The sequence below is a fragment of the Prinia subflava genome, chromosome 15 (genome assembly GCF_021018805.1).
Source record: "Prinia subflava isolate CZ2003 ecotype Zambia chromosome 15, Cam_Psub_1.2, whole genome shotgun sequence".
In the NCBI taxonomy this organism is placed as follows: domain Eukaryota; kingdom Metazoa; phylum Chordata; class Aves; order Passeriformes; family Cisticolidae; genus Prinia; species Prinia subflava.
The window spans coordinates 8,536,157-8,556,120 of NC_086261.1; the positions used below are offsets into that span (position 1 = coordinate 8,536,157).

Consider the following 19,964-nt stretch of genomic DNA (forward strand, 5'->3'; position numbering starts at 1 on the left):
GTGTCCCTGTCCATGGCAGGGGAGGGCTGAAACGAGATGATTCGAAGGGTCCCTTTCAACCCAAACTACTCTATGATTGTCAGTATTCACCAATAGCGCAGTGATAACGGAGTGAACTCATTTGTGGTGTTAAACTGATGCACCTTTTTGTCTAATATGGAGAGTAAAGGGCAAGTGCCCGAGGAGGGGGACTCGATGGACCTGAGCTGTTCTTACTGCTCTGCAGAAGAGACTGAAGTGTTAAGTGGTAGAACAAGAGCAAACAGAAGAGCAAACAGCCTCAGGTTGCTCTGGAGTTCAGACAGGATCCACCGTAAGGACTCTCAAGCACTGGAACAAGGTGCCCAGGGCAGCGGAGTCACCGCCCCACCCCGGACGTATTTAAAAGATGTGTGGATTTGGCACACGTGGAGCTGGCAGTGTTGGATTTACAGTGGGACGGGACGATCTGAACGCCGTCCGCCCCCATCAAGCAGGCCAGGGGTGACTGCCCGCCCCTCACAGCCCCGCCCCGCCCTCAGCGCCGCTCAGGCCCCGCCCCCGCCCCGGGCTGGCCAATCGCGGCCCCGCCCTCCTAGGCTGGCCAATCGCGATCCCGCCCCCATTCCGGGCTAGCCAATTGCGGCCCCGCCTTCCCCGGCTGGCCAATCGCGGCGCAGCACGGTCGCTATGGCGACGCGGGACGCGGCCCGGCCCGGCCATGGCCTCCTACGGGCTGGGGGTCCGCATCGGGAACTGGCTGGAGGACGAGTACGCGCAGCAGGTACCGCCCGCCCGCTCCGGGCCGCCCCCGCTCTGTAAACCCGCTGTAAATTGTGAGTGCTGAATAACACATCTGCTCCTCTCTCCTTTGCCAACAGGACCTCCTGAGGGATTTTATCCGTAAGAGAGAGCAAGGACAACTTTTAATACAGAGATTAGCCAGACTTAAAGAGAATATTTTCAAGAGGGTAACTTTTAAAGAGGGTTGTGTCCCTCTCCCCAAGACCCCGACAGAGTGGCATGACTCTCGCTATTGTTGCATGCACTAAAAATGATACGAAACTTATATACTAAAACACTTCTGATGTTAGATTCAGATAACTCTGAAAAATACTATGTAAATTCTAATTTAGGTAGAGCTGTCAATATCTTCTGATGGATTTGTTCACTTTGGAGACACCGTGTTGCTGATGAACCCAGACAACAACAAATCCTCGGGTTTGGAAGGGACCTCGGAGGAGAGGGACCCCGAAATGTGTGGGGACGTGACTCTGGCTGTGGACATGGAAGAGATGTCCCTGTACTCGGACCAGCCCCTGCAGCTCTCGAGTGGACTGAGCGCAGTCAAGAGCGTGGACCCCGTGGGTCGAAATGCTTTCTGTATTGTAAGGTCTGCTGCTTTATTCTGAGTTGGTTTCGATGATTATTTTATCTTTAGGTATCTTGTTTTGAGAAATACGCAGCAAAGTTTGCTAACGTACAAAGGAATGTGAGTAATTTATTTAAGAAAGAGTCTTCAGTCAGGTATTAAGCTTGATTCTGTGCTGCATATTACTGTAATTAATTCCAAGGAGCTCTAAATCAGCTTAGATGTGAAAACAAGATCAAGTTCACTGTATCATTTGGTAAATTCTGCAGCTGTTTTTATTCCAGTTGCAGACAAAACATGTCCAAATCTCACTACTATTAATATTCATTCTCCTGCAAGCAGAAATATGTGTCATTACTTTTGCTGTCTATGAAGTGAACATGGTTCTGTTCTAAAAAACCCACCATATTCTCCCTCTGAAATAAATATGTATTTGCTGCTGTTTGTTGGAGAAGGGACAGAAGAACAGGGTCATGCTTAACAGTCAAAGGCTCTGCCTTAGGTTAAGATATTTTACCTATTTTAAAAGGTAAACAATACACAATGTTGTTACAAAGCAACGTCTAACTGTAGACCAAAATAGATAAAAATCCCCAAACAATAGTGAAACTGATGATTTGAATGTACCTTTTTTCCTTTTTACAATTTTGACAGTGTTGATGGAAGTGCAGTGGGAGAACCACTTAGATACGGGCAAAACTTTGTTCTTGGGACAAAAGGAGGCGTTTCTGACAAACTGGTAAGGCAATAAAGCTGCAAATGGCAGTGGTAGCATATACTGATAATGTACATTAAATCCCTCCCCAAGAATAGATATATCAAGTTGTACACTGGTGCAACATCTTAGTTTTCCAGAATAGGCTCAGAATCATGCATAGATCAAGATGAGTAATACCTAATTAGAAAGTTTATGCTACTTGCCTGAGGTCAGGTGTGCAGACCAAGGGGGCTGTTAGCCAGAATGACTGAATAAAGGAAATCTAAAAAAGGAAAGAAAAATAAATCACAATTAGCTCGTGAATCATGAAAGAATTCTTCAAGGAGATTTTAGGGAGTTTTCACCTTGGGCGGGTTTACAGTTTTCACTTAAGAGTTGGATGTTGGATCCTCATGGGTCCCTTCCAACTCAGAATATTCTGTGAAATTCCAAAATGAGAAGATTTCCTTTCTTATTAAGATAATCCATAGTAGGAATATAAAGTCATGCACTATTCTATCATTCTGAGGAAGCAGATTTCTATTAAATGGTAACAGTCTTTCCCTCTGCAAATTAAAAGCAAATACAGCATTACATGTAGGTATCCATTCAAAATAAATCACCACAACTTTGGAAAAGTTCTCCTTCTCAACAATCACTTTGGTGAGATAAAAACATTTGGAATGTAAATTCAATTTTAAATTAGTATTCACAAATCTGCATATAGAATCACTACTTAATGAGTTTATCAACATTATAATATAATATATATATTATCCTGTGGGGTTTGCCTGCATAGTTTTTTAGCTGGGAAGATTGATTTATCAGGAGCCAAGAGAAAAGTTTTTTGTTCAAAAACATGTTTTAAAATTGCGTATCTTGTTTCTTTTACTGCCCTTAATATATATATTTTTATTTACAGTTTTATTTGGCAAGTGACCACAAAACATTTAAAGATTTTGCTAAAAAATCCCGCCTTCAGAAAGTATTTTTGACAGCTGAGCTTTCCTATTTGACTCTCTGGCAAGCTAAATCCTTGGATCCACAACTGCGTCTTGAGCACGAAGGATTTCCAGTTCCCGTAAGAAATTAAAACTGTAGGAAATGATATGAAAATTTAATTGCAACAGGTGGACTACTGAGAAAAAAATGTTATGTTGATTTTATTCACGTATTTCCCTTATGCCAGTTCTGACCTCTACTTTTAGGAAAGGGGAGAGGGAAGGAACAATCTCTTTAATTAGGGAATCTGCTTATACAAGTATTTGTTTCTACTGTTCATTTTGAGATTGACTTGTTCAGTTTTTCTCATCAGAAAATTTCAAAGGTTGACATTATCATGTTGTGAGGGTGCATTAGTTACCTGCTTTTCAGGCCTTTTCAGACAGTAAATTCCATTTCCAATATTTGGAGGTGTTATTAAATAAGAGGTCCTGTACAATTAATGTCTGATAAAATTCTCAAGGAATCTGAAAAAGTGAATGATTTTCCAAATGTTTTCAACCTTTTGTAAACACAATGTTTTCCTGTACCAGATAACTACTAGGCTTCCTGAGGTGCTGGTGTACAACAGAGAATCACAAATGCAACTGTTCCTTTACAGCCTTGAACTAAGACTCATTTACATGAATAAGCTCACTAATAAACACAGTCAAAATTAACTAATTGTTAAAGACAGTCTTTATTCATAGTGTTGGTTTAAAAATGTTTGTCAACTGTCTTCCCTTGTTCTTTTTTTTTTCCAGTCAGAAACTAAAATTATTATTACTCATTGCTACACCAATCGCAACTTAGCTGTCCCAAGGACCTTCTGTGTGTGGTAAGAATAACTTACAACTGGCAGGGGTGTGCACAGTGATGTGCCAACAGCAAGAATTACTGTGAGGAGCAAGAAAGGTGCTTTAGGAACACACTGAGGAAATGGAAAATAATGCAGAATGCCATTCTCCTTTCCCTTATTTTACTTCTTGACTGTAATGTGCTGCTGTGTTGCTGCAGACATTTGGATTAGATTTAGTTGTTTGGGGTTTTTTTTTTTCATTTTTCATTTCATTATCATATCATGCTTTTAGTTTTCTCTAGTTTCTTGATGATTCTCCCTTTGAATATTTTGAGCAATGTCAGTTGTTTTGTTTACTTTTGAAGGAAAAAAAATTATATACTAAGAAGTGTAAGGAACGAGGGGAATAAAACCACGCTGCATGAAACTCTATATGTTTATGTCCATCTGAATCAATATCTCAACAAATTGAAGTTCATCCCTCAATTCAGTTAATATACATGCATTAAATTAATATTGATTAGGCCCTGCTAAGGAGTATACCAATGTTTCCCATTAAGTTCTTAGTAAGACCTGTCTGAGGATTTGTGTAAGGTTTTTGAGGATGAAGTATCTGAAAGTTTGAAGCTGAAGAAGTTATTAAATAGCCAGAATCCTCCTCAGTCAGAGGGAAGTGGGGATGAGGGCCTAACCAGCATTTACAAATCAAGTTGGTGTATCAGGGCTTTATTCTGCTGGGGTTGCTTTTAACTCTGAGGCTAGAAAGGTGGCATTTATTTTAGATTTCAAATTCCTAAATTATTAATTGGAAGCAAAGTGGGTTATTGTGTTCCTTGTAAGGGTCTGGTATTTGAAAGTGCATAGTGATATTTCTGAGTAAACCAAGAGAAAAATGAGGAAATCTCAAACAATTCACAATGAAGATTTGCTGAATTTGTATATATGTTAATTCTCCCTGCCTATCCCATCTCTTTTGACTTTTCAGGTCTCATTTTGGAAGAGAATTTGAAGTCATCTGTCACAATTATCTGGACTCCCACAGAGTAGAAGAAGATAAGAATTACTGGGAGATAATTACAAGAAATCCTGGTCCTGAAGATGGTACAATGCTTGAGAGACCCAAAGCTTTCCCAGAAGGGTATAAGAATGAATGAGTTTCATGAAAAGACAGAGAATATAAAAGCCCAAGACTACAGCCAGGAGAGGTTGATGAGATGCTGATTCTTGTTTCTTTCTGTTTAGATTTTAGAGATGTTTATTTTAAAAATGGAAATGCAAGTCTGCCATTAGTAATATTGCATAATCTCATTAACTCATCAAGGTTATAATGGGCAAAAAACTTTTAAAATTTGATGAACAACACAGCAAAAATTGTAAATCATGAAAGGCTCCTTTTTCTGCTTTCACCTTCACTAATGATAAAAGTTGTCAGAACCCAGGCAACATAATAGATTTTCCTTAAATTACTGGCTCTCGGAGTATATTTAACCAATTCTTCCAAAGCCAAACCAGTGTCATAATTTTTAAAAGGGTGAGTGGACAGTTTCCAAAACACTGAAAACCAAACATACGCAATGTTATCATGGGATGCTTTGACATTTAAAGTTCATCTGAAAGAAAGTTGATTGTTGAGCTTATTCCACCCTCCATCTAGCACAACATTGCCGTTATTAAATCACAAGTTAAGGGTTTTTTATCTTGAAATTATCTTCTAATTCATGGATATAAATTGAGTTTTTTTGTTTTTATCCATGTATTCTAAACACTTTAATATCAAGTAATCAAGAACTTGAGCTCAGTGATACAGACTAGAGACTTACAACAGCCTTTTCAATGCCTCACCATGTTCCGTTTATCTCTCGCCTACAGCATTTTTCCAATCCTTAGTAATTTCTAACAAATTTGAGAGTAAGATGAAATTGTCAAAGAAAATTTGGCATCCACAATTTTCATGAAACTAAATGCCAAAGCAGAAAATAAATACGACATGCTTTAAGTTTATCCAGTAAGAAAAATGTTATCTTTATATATAAGCTATATATCTCTATATATCAGCTTTATATAGAAGGCCTTAAACCAAAACCATTTCTGAAACAAAGCTCGGTGTGAACTCCTGCAGGAATGAGGACTGTGTGGGCAGGGTGCCTGGGCTGGCCATGTTTTGGGTAGGAGTGTTGGTGTGTGCATTTGAGTGGAAGGAAAGCACTGCATGCTGTACAAACACAAGTTTTGCAAAGACTTAGAGGAAAAACAAAGAGCAAACAGATACAGAAATGAGTACAAAAGCAGGTAATGTTGGAACTGGGTGCTGATTAAAAGTAGTTTGCAGACGTGTGTGTTTTGATCACTCTGTGCTCATTGGAAAAGATTTCTTGAGCTGAAAATAAACAGGATTGAATCAATATTCCTGATTTCATTAGCAGTGTTAAACACACAGATTTGTGCAAAGCTATCATATCATATCAATCATATCCATATCATATCATATCATATCATATCATATCATATCATATCATATCATATCATATCATATCATATCTATTTAAAATTCATCTAATTCACGATAACAAATACAGATTCTTAACTAATTTGCTGGGTTTTTTTGCACTTCTTAATATTGTCCACATGATGGAAGCACATGTTTCTAAACTGCACAATTCCTGCCATGCCTGTAAAACAGCCTGAGATGTTTAAATCCAAATGAGTCCCTGATACAATGCCACAGAAGGACACCAAGTTAAAACAGACTTGAATTGTAGGCTAGGATATGTCATTACTGTTACATTGTGTTTTTGGAAAGTAACACAAAGGTGGACAGGACATTGTGTATTGCATACGGTGAACTTCTTTATATTAATTGGAAGATTAAAACCAAAGCATAATTAGAGGAAATTAGGAGCTTTTTCTTTCATTTTCTGTGTAAAGATATGAAACTTGATGTGTGACAAGAATTTTATCGGGGTATTTTTATTGCCTTTGCCAATTTACAAAAATTAAAATTATGCCCATTTTCACAACAGATTGGCACAATTCTGCTTTGATTCTATAGGTATTAAACTAGGAAAAAATCAGAGTAGAGTGCACTACAGAGAAAAAAATCTGTGTAGAGTGCACCGTAGGATTTTTAATTTATCCATTTGTCCATAAACACAGGATTTAATATAAAGAATTATGGGATTGAATATTAGTGGAGATTATGAACAGTCCTGCTATTGCCAGTTAGAGTCACAATCTTTCTGGTGGATAAGGAAATGGAGAACTGAACCACACCCCAGCCCTGACCATTGTGTTGCTTTTTCTTGCCCTGTGTATCATGAAATATGGGCAGTGATGCTTCCCTCCTTTGCTGTGCACTTTGCTTTTTGTTGGTGTATGGCACAGTTATCTATTAAAAAAGCTTTCAATGCTTCTTCCAAATTCGACCCAATATGGATAGTTCCACAAAGTACATTGTGGGAAGATAAAACTCACTTTTCCTCCATTCCAGACAGCTCAAACGCTGTTAGCATGAAGCTGATCCTGAGCTATTAGTCCTTGCTGAGGGGCAGGGTGCATTAGTCCAAATTTAGTGCTGTGTTACCATTGCTTTTCACAGGCCTGAGGCACAGAGAGTGCTCATATCTGCACATTTTGCTGTGCATATGTGTGTTAGCAGCATGATATTGAAGTGAGGAAGAGAATTCAGAGTCAGCAAAGAAAAGCTGACTGGTTAACACACACTTTGGTAACACTGGAAAAATGAAAATCCAGTTTAAATATGCCTTTTCACTCCCCTGTCTTTTGCATTCTTCCCCAACTCATATTTCACATCACATGGCTTCTCCTCTGCCATGTTGTGTAGCCCAAACTTACTGATTTACTGTGGTTATAAAGTGCTCTTCTAGCACTCAAGTTCTTGGCCTCACACCTAATCACATCAGTATCTTCAGAGCTGCTTTTCTGTTCAGTGATTGTCATGAAGTATTGTTTAGCTCAGATATCTGATAGAGGAGGAAGCCATATGCAGGTTTAGAAACTGAATAAAACCTCTGAGGGGAAAAAAAGGCACAGAGAACATTACAATAAAGTTCCACACATCAGTGGAAGAAAATATCCAAGCACTGGAAATTTTGGTGGAGCTGGCAGGTAAAAGGGTGATTTTGATAACATCTGTGCCCACTTACCCTAAATTAATATTGCACATCTGTTGTAATTTGAGCAGGGTGGGTATGAAATGAGCTTTTAAAACCATAGCTGTTAAATCTTCAGTGCATGAAAATTAAACTAAGGATGCCACAAAATAAAAAAAAAAAAAGAAAATATGCAGATGTGATATGCAAAATACATTAAATACAGGTGGAAATTTTGAAATCTCTGTGCCATTTTGTCAGCTACACTTCTCTTCTAATTCTATTCTGTTTTAGGCTTTGTCCCAGGTCTTGTTTCCCTTCTCTGCCTGACCGGCCTCGTTTTCTTGCCCGTACACAGCACAGAGGGGCAAACCTTGCTCTGACAGCTCCCTGCTTCATGCTGGTTTGACTTAGCTTTCAAAGCTGTGAAAGGGAATCTAATCCTCAACACTCGATTCTCCTGGCAATGAGGAGGAGTGGGAAAATCTGTCACCTTGCTAGATGTGTGCTGTTTCAGCAGGGATATGAGCAGCCCTAAGGATACCAGCTACGGGATTTACATCATAAATTAGCATTACTTATAAGAGGAACAACTTGGCATAAAGACACAGGGACATCCCTGCCCTTTGGGGGGGGTCTGGGGATGTTTTTGGTCAAAACAGTGTGTAGAGGGTATGTAATAAAACAATTGACTTTTTTCTTCCCTTTTTTTCCCACTGCTGGGCTTGTACAAGACAACATCTTTCACTCAACAGAAGAGAATCATCAATATGGTGCTAGAAAGTATTGCTACAGCTGAGGCACTTTCTCCTGAGAAGTTTCTATATTTTCTGGCAAGGAAGACTCAAAGTACAGCAGAATTGGCACAAACATTTAAAAATGCCTGATGACACTAATACCCACATTCAGTGATGAAATTAATTCATACACATGAATCTCTGCTCTAAGTTTATATGAGAAGCTCAGAGAGCTAATTTCCCAACATCTGTTAAATGCTGCTTCATACAATACGTCAAAACAAAACTAAACAGACCATCCAGTTAGAGGCCAGCTAGAATACATGTTTCTATAATGCTGGTCTTGTTTTAATTATGGCCTCCTTGGGGCAGGGACCATATCTTCGTCTTCATCATTTTTTGAGGGTTTTTTTCCAAATACAAAGAACTACAGCAGAGAAGATCCGTAAGTAACAGCATAAAGCTGTTATTAAAACTGTTGGTAAGATGACAAGAAACTGAATTAAATCTGGTGCAAATAACCAGAGATATAGGCATATGAAATGTGCACATAAAGCAGTGCCAAGCAGCAAACTCTTAGTGTGAGGTATGAAGATTCAGCTGCCCAAGTAATTCTGATTTTAGTAGGAGTTGCTAGGAGGAGACTCCACAAACCACATTGCTGTCCCTGTAGGTCCGACAAACCCAAAGAGGGGAATAAGAATTATCCATGGTAGTATTTATTTTTATACACATATTTAGTTTTTTAATTATATGACATACTAGTTAAAAATACCTAACCAACTCTTAGCATAAGTCCCATTCGCAAAAGAGATACCAGACCTGAGAAACTGTAGAGCTGTTTCTTCAGTTTGTTCATGTTAAAATTGTCAGGAATTATGTTGTACATATCTTTGGAGATCTTAGTCTGAGAAAATAATTTTCAAAAATCATGTTTAAATGTTCCTGAAAACATTACAGGTACAAATTATAAAGATATTAAATTGTTCAGCAAAATGAAAGAAAGAAACTAGTGAATAAGCAGAGCACCGAACTGAAGTTTGAACTACCTCTATATTCAAATCTTTTATAACTCCTAAAATGCTCATAACTGTGGATAATTGTTTTAGAGTTTCTAAAAGATCAAACACAGAGGTTTGTGAAATCCATGTCAGACAGAAATTTCTATCCTTCCTCCCTGGTTTCCTACTGCTCCTCTTGCCTGGACTTTCTGCCTCTTCCATATCCTGAAGAAACAACTGAGCAGCTGTTTGGGGAAAAGCTTAAGGTTCATCAGCTTTTCCGGTCTTTTTGCTGACAATTTTGGCAGCATCAGTCTAGCCAGAACACCCAAGATGTATTATAGTCTCAAAAATAACCAGTGAATGTAGCTGTGCCATGAAAATAAACACGTGTAGAGAAATATAAATGAATGGCTGCTATATACACATACACACACTGGGAACTTTTATGCTAACACAGAAATCACATCCAGGCTGGCATATGCAGAAGAACAGTCTTTCCTCATATAAGAGAATTAACTGGTTTCTTGTGAAACTACCTGAAGTAATTAGTTCTTTCAGTGTAATCTATAGTGGTCAAGGATGTATTCAGGTCTGATTATGAATGGCTCCATGGCATGATATTAAATGACCAATTTATCCAGACACAAGTTCCCTGGATCCTGTATATTTTCTCCATGTTCCTTCTTCAGAAAAAAAATTACCATTTGTTAAAAGGAATGTATGTAGCTATCTCAATAATTACATGACCCCTGTATGGCATCACATGCATGACCTTTGATTCAACATAGCTTATTGCTCTCATTGTTTGTTGAAAATTTTGGTGCTTCCAGAAGTACTTGAAATTCAACATTTTTATCTGCCCCTTGCTAATTAATTTCTAACCATATATCAACTGATTGTGCCATGTTGGGCGGTTCTGGAATTTTGACTGTAAGTGCTAACTGATTTTAAACAGTGCCACACTTTGGGACTACTGAATGGTTCCTTCTGAACACTGGGCTTTATACAGCATTCAGAAACACCAACACAAATTCCTGCTTCCTATGAAATTAGCTTAACAAGGATTTGGGGAGTAACCATTTGCACTCCACGGTTGATGTGTGCGACCTTTTCATCCAAGCAATTATTTCTGAGAACAGAATGTTCATTCATCATGGAAAGGATTGAGGCAAAGTCAATTTATACCACACATTTGGCCTGTTACATAACACAACCATTTGCTGTTTGGTTTTAGAAGTTAAACACCATGTATAATCCAACAAGTGGTGAAGGTTTTTTGGTCAGCCCATGTAACCTATAACAATTATAAGTTTTCTCCAATAATATCAAATTGTTGTTATAACAAAATAGGTCAGAATTGGTATAAATGCCCAATTATAATTTTTCAAATATATTTGAAGGTATTCTACAAAAGAGAACTTTTTATCATGCCAAGGTAGGTCAGCAATTTTTGCCAATGAGCAGTGTAATTAAGTGAGAACAATCCTCCTGTGTAACTGTCATGAGGAGAGCGTTCGTCACCTGGAATTCTACATGCTTCAACACATGGCTATGAGAAGTTTCCTGAGAGTGGGACAATGATGTTGAAACTGAAATGATAAACAATAAAGGAGTTCTTAAAGAGTTCAGAAAACACATCCATGAAACGAAATTTACAGAGAAAGAGAAGAACACAAACTAAATCTCTTCAAACCATATTTAAACTTGCAGAACTACCTCTCCCTGGGGAGAATCCAATATGGTATTAAGCTTCTGCAGGTGAACTTAGGTATTTTCCCCACAGAAATAAAAAATGATCATTACAATTTAGTAGACAAATATAGCCATAGTTATGTTCCTCAATAACAGTCCACAAAATTTTGTGTTGATACATTTCTACCTTGTTCATTGAAGATAAAAGATTTCTTGAAAGAGCATTTGAGATCAAAGAGGATTCACCTTTGCCATGGTGAAAAACAGTTTGTCTCACACAGTTCGTGTTACTGCAAAAACATTCTAGCATGATAAAGCTACTGGTTATGGAATAAAAGTGTATTGGGTTTCACTCTCATATTTCATTAAGGTACGTAACATCTGCATGTTGAGTACAATCAGGACAACATATAGTAAGTTGCAATTAAAAGCTTCACTTAAGTAAAGAGAACAAACTATTAGTGAGATTAATTCATTTCACCTGATCTTGCCAATTACTACATTGCATTCTTCCAGTCCAGAACATTAAGCAAAAATATGAATGACTGGGCAGGCTTTTGATAAAAGAGCTAAACAGAAACATAGCTCCCAAAATTGATTGTGAGAGTATTAAATGTTGAGATAAGATCAGGCCCTTTGCCAAAACCAGTATATCACTGCTGTGATAAATTGCATATAGCAGAAGAAACATTCCAGGAAGTTCTAATTACCTTAATGATGAACTTTTATGTAACCATATTTGTGATTCAAGTACATCTGCCTGTGAATTCTGCCTCATGACTGTACATATGCAGACTGCAACAATCACATTGCAACAATCTGCTGGAAGAAAATGAAACAAATTCTTTAGTCTCTTACTGAAAACACACTCCTCAGACTTCTTATAATGGTTTTCCGAACTCTTCCCACCTTGTTGCCATCTGTGCAAAAATGAGTGGATGCCAGAATCGGACATGGAGTGCTCATTTAATGCTTTATTCAGTAGTGAGGATCCTGTTCTTCCTTGATTCTTTTTGGCACATGCCTCCATTTTCAAGGCTGCATCCAAGACCTCAGTGAGGGTGGGTGGCCTGGGGATAGCTGGAGAAAAATGTTACATCCTCAAACCCCACTCCTGTTCTCATTTCTCTTTGCTTGAGCAGTTTGAGAGCAGAACAAGCTGTTCCACTGTGGCCATGGAGGCAGGGAGGGGAAGATGGAGAAGTGACTTTTGGTGCATAGAAGGACAGGCTGGGGCTCAGTGGTTAGACTAAGAGCACCTGGGAGCTGCTTTTATGAATTCAGCTCTGAGAGGATTGTTCCACACTGCTCTGGAGAGATTGAAAGACTCTTCTTGCAAACTGAGATTTTGATTTCCTCTGTCCTGCTATTCTGCTCCTCTAGGTAAACTCTAGCTTTGACTTTAGCTACTCTGGCTGTACTTGTCCCTATAGAGTTTTAACAGCCAATTGCCATTAAATTCTGTAATAAAGACATTAGAATAATGGATAAAAGTATAATTTTAGGGCTATAATCAAGGTGTTTATTTTAAATGTCATAAAATATCTAAGGGTAAAGAATAGCAGAGGACAACAAAATATATTACGACTCAGAAAGATGTGAAAATTATATTTAAAAATACAAGCCAATGGTTATTTTGAGCTGGGAAGGATATTAACAAGAGGAGATCTTAAGACCTACACCAAAACTGGGGTTAATTTAATCTATTTGCTACTCATCTAGAAAGCAACCTTGCAGAAGCAGAGACAACATAATTGGTTATTATGTGATCTTCTAAAAAAGCCACGACTTAAAAAACCCCAACAGCAAACAAAACAAAAAACAAAAGCCTAAAAGAAGGGGCCAAAAAAAGATGGTAGCTGAAATTTAGCGTAGGCAAGCATGAGGTAATGTGTACTAAAAGGAACAATTTGAACTACTTATATACACTTGATGGTTTGCAAAATCACTCAAGAAAAAGATCTAGGCGTTACTGCAGACAGCTTAATGGAAACTTCTACTCAGGGCACAGTAATGGTCAGAAAAAGCAAACAAAATGTCAGGCTATATTAAAGATGGATTGAAGAATAATACTGGAAAGAACAACAACGCCACCAAATACATCAACAAAGTGTTCTTCATCTTAAGATCACAGTATTTTGCTTTCTTTATATGAAAATAAATGGGAATCACCTGAAAAAAGAAAATAGCATTTAGGGGCATTGATAAACTATAAAGTGAAAAATATTTAAAGGGTATCAGAATGATGACATCCTTCAAACTAAGGGGATTTTTTTTTCTGAAACAACTTCTCTGTTTCTCAGCTCTTGAGTTTGCAAAAAAGGTTAGCAGGAGCATATACATCCCTTTGTCATATCTACTGAGATAAGTGACATACAGACTGTGGATGAAATGCTTTTGAGCACGAGGCCTGATTGTAATTTCCATGCTGCTCTAGAGAAAAATGGAAATGGTGAGTTCCCCACAGAACCTCTCTGCTCTTCCCAGCCCAGTCTGCAGAGCCCAGTCCAGGGCTGGGACTTATCCAGCTTAGACTCAGCTGATGCCTGCACCCAACACCTTGTGTTCAGTCTTTACCCACTCGCTCAAATCCAGCCTAGCACCCTGAATTCTTTCCTCCTTTGATCCCTTCCTTTCCTTCAACCCCTGCACTCACATCCCCAAAGTACCCTCTGCTGTTTCCAGTCTCACACCAGTTACCCTCTGCTCCCCTGTGGTGTTTTTCCCTTTCTGCAGGCACACTCCTTAGTTCCCTCAGTGTGTGCTGTCAGGATTATCAGCACTGTCAGACCCTCAGCAATTCCCTCTCCTGCAGGACCAACAGGAACTTCCCAGGCTTTGCAGACCCCTGAGAGAAGCCCATGGTGCTGTTAACATTATCAATTACTCTTCACAGTAAAGAAGAATTAAAATCAGAGGTTAATTCACAGCAGAGGAACACCTCCTTCCACACCTCCTCCCCCCCATACACCACCCATACACCAACCACCACCCCCCCATACACCTTGGGGCTTTATCATGCCTCAGTGCATAAATTGCTTAGATATTAATTAAGTCAGGAAATTTCTTCTAATTACATGACATGCCAGGTTGGGAGCTGGCCTGTGGATTAAGGACAATGATATATGCCAGCCTCTGTGGTTCTTAGGGTAGAGTGCCTGCTATAAATAGATGTTAGAATTGTAAATTTAACATTGTTTAGTCTGAGGATAAGTGAGGAAAATGGGAAACTCATTTGCTCAGCAGTAGCAGGGTGTGGAGTGTTGTTTTCTGCTGAGGATTATTTTTATTTTTATTACTAAACTCTTGAGAGCCTAGAGATGTCACAAGGTCCTTTTGCTGTTCTGGGCTGTGAAACCAGGAGAGGAAAATATGAACTTATGCAGTTTTATATAACTTACAAATGTCTTTAGCACTTTCTGTGACAGTGAAGGCAGTCAGAAAATTTAACTGTTTCCTTTGTGAACTTTATTTTGTTTGTCTGGAAGTTGGATCTGTTTTAGAGCAGGGGCAGGACATTTTCCTTCATAAGAAAGATAATGTCTAATGACAATAAAAAGGGGAGGAAGAAAGAAAAACTGAAGCTATGCTGTGAAATGGCATTATTACCTCTCTAACAGGAAGCATATGGAATAGTAGCATGCACATAGGTCTGAGAGCCAGGAATAAATCAGGGCTAGTCTAGTCATGCTGATTCCAGCTGTGGTCCTGAAACAAGCTGTTAGGGCTAGAACCTGATTAAGTGTAATGTCCATCTGGAGGGGCTGATGAATGATGGCAGAGAAACTGTCCCATCAGAGCTCTTGGGAGAACAAGGGTTACCCAGTGCAATCCCTTCTGTGACAGTGCCTGGGTCCACAGGCAGCACCAGAAATCAGGGTGGTACATCCTATGGAGGAGGATAAGAGTGCCTTATCACGTAGCCCCATTCTCTGCATTAGAGAAAAAGAAGCAGAGGAAATGTCTTCATTTAATCCTGTTTTCCACTTATAGTATGGCCCTCATTTATTGTTCTGCTTGTGCTTTCCCCATTGCGGTTATAATCAATGTGGTTGACTAATATTTATAAGCACCCAGAAGATGGAAAGCTTATGTATTATCTATTTAGGGTAATTACCTCACTAAATAAATATTGATACAATTCAAGAGAGCAAGGCACTACCCTCACAAAAAATACCTCCTCTCTCGTCCTCCCTCCGCTCAAGTGACTCTATCTCAGTTGTTCACATAGGAATAAATAACATTTTTACCTCCTGTACTATTATCTTATTTTCTCACAGCAAAGGGATCCTAGTTTGTCTGCTTGCTGTAGCCTGAATTCTGTCATCCTCAGACAAAACTCTTCCCTCCACTACACAGACTTTATTCACCAAAGAAAAACCTCCCAAAGCCCTTACAGAGCTTATGAAAGACGTTTTCACTCACTTGGGTTAAACTTGAGCACTGTGTGTTTTCTTTCTTCCTTCTTTTTTTTTTTCCTGGGGGTGGCGTAAAAAGAAATAAATGAATCATTTCAACTTTGGGCAAGAAGTTTAGGTGTTGTATTTGTACCCTGCAACTACATAAACACAGAAGGAGCCAGTTAACCAATGAATTGCAGGAATGAGAAGCAATGAGATGATCTAAAACGCTTTAACACATTTTCCATATATTAGTGCTCGGAGTTAGTTGTGTTTTGCTTTCTTGCAACAGACACAAGTCAGTAAAAGTCCAAAAGGAAAGTCTGAGGTTTTATATTTCTGTTTGTGGTACAGGAAAAGGGTTACGATCTCAGTGGTTGATTCAGTGAAATAACATCTCTTTTATACACATCTGCCTAGCAAGTAGGGCGGTAGTTGGAAATACCCAATCTAAAGCATTAAAGATTTGCTGGCAAATAGCAAGGCATTTTCTGCAGAGGAAAAGTTGTTATACTGAGTAGTCACTTTGAATGCTTAGGAGTTACAGTCAAATATCCAAACACTGTGGACTTACACTGCATTTATTATTTTCTCAAGTATTTACACACTGGGAATGGACTCTGCTGCGTATTTCATATCCAAGAAGGCATGATAATAGCAGATTTAAATAAGAAGATACTTGGCAATGTCAATGGTAAGTGCTATTTTTATAGCAAATTATTTAGGCATCATGCAGTCAGCTCTTTTTTACATGTCAGTATGTGTTAGTTTCAACTGCTCTAATTTCAGAATTTGAAAGAGAAGAATAAGCAGATAAGAGGTATGTCACAAATTACATTTTCTCTGTCTGTTCACCATTACCACTGCTTTGTCTTTAAATTGTCTGAGAAATTTGAGGCAAATTATTATTGTTCAATGATCAGGATTATGAATTAAACAGAGATCCTTTTCATGGAAATACCTTAATTTAGGACACTTCTGGTTTGCTGTAAAATATTTCTCCTCTTTGTCTTGATATATATAAAAGCCTGCAGAGTGGACCAGAGACTTCTGTGAGTTCACAGCTTTCTTCAGTTTTGAAGTCCTCTATATACCTGCAGTCTTATAAGAGGCAGAAAAAAATCCAAAATCACAGATCAAATTATTCATTATCAGAAACATTTTAAAAACTACAAAATATCTAATTGGCAATTAAATTTCATAAATAAGATCAATTAATTTCAAAACCAGATGGAAAGGAGAGGATATAGGATTTTAATTTGCTTTTTTAAGCTTCTGCTAAGTCCATTTTTTTCAGAATTTTCTCTAATCTTTCTACTCATTTCCTACTGTGCTGTGTAGCTGAAGGCTATATTCTTTGAATATTTTATATTTCTTTAAAGAAGCAATACAGAAAAACATATTCCTCCATGAGAACTAGATAAGGCTGGTATCTAATAATCTGAAAACAAAATTTCAAACTATTTTAAAATTAAACAGTAATATGATTGTCTACTACAGTTCCAGAGCACAGATCCAAGCAAGACATTCAAATGCAGTATTTACTCCAATCTCTGTATGAACTAGCCTATACAGGAAATCAGTAAATTGCTCCTGAGTCTGAGTCTCAAAGGGGATAGGTATTTGTTTAGTCATGTATTATAAATAACATCTGTAGACTTGAAACCTTGCCAGCATTATTAATGCAGGGTTCACTTAATAGTATCCTTTATTTTGCGCCTCATTAGTGACGGATTGGAGCAGCCTGAGCCCACAGAGAGAGGTGCAGGCTGCTGCAGCCAGGGGTGTTGCTGCTGTGCTGTCCACACTGCCAGTGCAGCCTGCCTCGCTGCAGCTGGGCTGCCCTGATTTGGGCACTCAGCTCCTGGCCAGCAGAGCCTGGGGACACGCAGTCACTGCCCCTGCTGCTCCTCTGCAGGGGGATTGCTCCCAGGGTGGGGACAACACTCTGTCCTCGTCCCCCAGTGCCCCTGGGAACAGATGCCATAAAGCTGTGGGGCTGTCAAATTGCCTCCATTTATGCTGAAGGACTGACCAGACAGACAGTGGCCTCCTCATCACTTTCACAGCTCCTTGCTCTTCGAGAGCACCAGGGATGTGATCTGCTGCTTTATTTGCCTCCTGCTGTTATGATATTTCTGCTCTCTGTATGTGGCACATACTGCACCCTGTGAGATAGCTTGCATGCCTTATCATATGGAATAAGCTTCGTATGCAATACATTCTGCTTAATAGGAGATGGGTTGCAAGGATATCATGACTTGACAATAGCAAATTCTTGTTGTTTTCTAAGAGTAGTTAATTATTTTGTCCATTGCCCCATTAAAAAAAAAACAACCCAAATGACAAACATTTAATTATCTTCCAGTACTTTTCATCAGAGAAATTCTCACCCCACACCCCCAGGAGAGAAGGTGACCACAAGGCCATAACCCTCTTTCCTTGATGAGGACAAGGTTTCAGAAGAGAGGGAAAGCAAACCTTGGGTCAAACCAGCAGGTCACCATCAGAGCTAGAAGGAGATCTCCAGACTCAATTAGAGTATTCAGTCAAAATTGAGCTGGGGCAGATTTTTACTGCTTTATAGTGCATTAGATGTGGGTGGTAAGATTGAGTTATGAGTAGTTTACTTCTTTACCCAATATTAATGCTGAGCCTAAACTGATATTGTCAAAGTCTTAATATTTTCTGATACCAGTTTTATGTACTTAGGGTCCTTTCTTTAAGATAGAAATAAGAAAAAAAACCCTCAATTTATACAACCTTTAAAGTTTATTTTTTTCATTTGAGTCGAGTCTTTAAAAATTCAGTCAATGAATAAAAAGACAAAATTTATAATCAATTTAAAATGTGTTGACATAGAAAGAAAGAACCAGCAATACAAAATCCTGGGTAATATTGCTGGTCATATTTTTGTCTTGGAACATGATTTTAGACAATTACTTGGGAGTTAAATCCCAGAAGAGGCTGCTTCTTTTGGGAAATCCAACTGAGACAAAGAATATACCATCAGTTCTTATAGAAATCATTATTAGGTGTTCTCTGGATCGAAAAAGAGCATACACAAGAAAGGATACCAGATGATCCAGTTTATAGCTGTTCTCCCATGGCACCTCTCACTCCATGGTCCTCCTACTGGTGTTCATAAAAATGCTGGGGAAGTGATCATAGGTTTTTACTGTGCCATAACTGCCAAGCTCTTTTGGGCCAACACAGAGTAAAGGCAAATGAGGACAGAGTGGTGTTTAAAAGAAGTGGTAACTAAGCAGCCTAACAATCTGTCTGAGTTTATAGCAAGTTTTCCAGGCTGGTGCAATAATGTCTTTACATTCAGATTTGGTGCTTATTTTAAAAGATAAACTTTAGCTGGAGTAGGAATTATTTTCATCAGTATAGGAATTACAGGTTAACATTTTCTCTTCAACAGATTAATCATACTAGCTAATTAGAACAATAACTTCTGGGCTTGAAAACTGATTCTGTAAAAAAATCCAAACCCAAGATCAGGAATCTTCAGCTGAGATCTCTCAGCCACTAGCTCTAAACTACTTAACATTAGATACTGCTCTGGAGGTGTAGGCTGATTTCAAAATGTGGAAGAAAAGTAATCTCCCACAAACACTAAATCCTAGACTGGCTGGGATGCTGCAGCTGACCCCAGCACCATTTGTCACACCTATGACCAAGGTATCATCAGCTCTCATGAAGCACCAGAAACATTGTTTTGTGCCTTACCAGGGACCTATTTATGTGTCAGATTATACTGTTTCCCTCATGGGAAACCTGTAAAATAACCTCATTTTTCTGTCAACACTAATGCTGGTGACTGATGTACGTGGTTTGCACTGGGACTAAAGTCAGTGTTAAAACCTACAGTATTGCCAAAAAACAAGAGAGCTGCCCCTGGAACTTTATACTGTTATCTTCAACACCACAAACAAAACCTGTCTGCTCAGCTTCATTCTGATTGTCACAGCCTTAGAGATAAGGTGCAGCAGCAGAAATGTGAAGGGTCCTCAAGACTTTTCTAATGCAGACTTAAGAAGCAGCCTGTGTTAAGTAGCTTTGCCTCTGCCAAGCTCCAGGGATGACAAATACTCAGAAATAGCAACTGCTTAAACCTTGTGCTTGAAATGACAACTCCACAAATGTGGTAAAGTCATTTTACTCAGACACAAATATCCAAGAGAAGAG

At 38.7% G+C, this 19,964-nt stretch overlaps 1 protein-coding gene across 1 annotated transcript; it reads left to right on the plus strand.

Moving 5' to 3' along the window:
• Positions 1–612: 612 nt before the first annotated feature.
• On the plus strand, positions 613–6,845 carry CFAP161 (cilia and flagella associated protein 161). Its single transcript, XM_063412504.1, has 7 exons — positions 613–763; positions 861–950; positions 1,116–1,372; positions 2,006–2,090; positions 2,971–3,129; positions 3,794–3,867; positions 4,814–6,845. Exons 1-7 carry the CDS (start codon positions 701–703, stop codon positions 4,980–4,982), a joined length of 897 nt encoding a protein of 298 aa, XP_063268574.1. The 5' UTR covers positions 613–700; the 3' UTR covers positions 4,983–6,845.
• The last annotated feature ends 13,119 nt before the right edge of the window (positions 6,846–19,964 follow it).

What these genes read in the sequence shown, in the direction of transcription:
- CFAP161 (XM_063412504.1), top strand. Translation starts at nt 701, where the DNA reads ATGGCCTCCTACGGGCTGGGGGTCCGCATCGGGAACTGGCTGGAGGAC. An exon ending in AATGCTTTCTGTATTGTAAG is followed by an intron (nt 1,373 to 2,005) that starts GTCTGCTGCTTT and finishes CAATTTTGACAG; the next exon opens with TGTTGATGGAAGTGCAGTGG. An exon ending in CCAAGGACCTTCTGTGTGTG is followed by an intron (nt 3,868 to 4,813) that starts GTAAGAATAACT and finishes TTGACTTTTCAG; the next exon opens with GTCTCATTTTGGAAGAGAAT.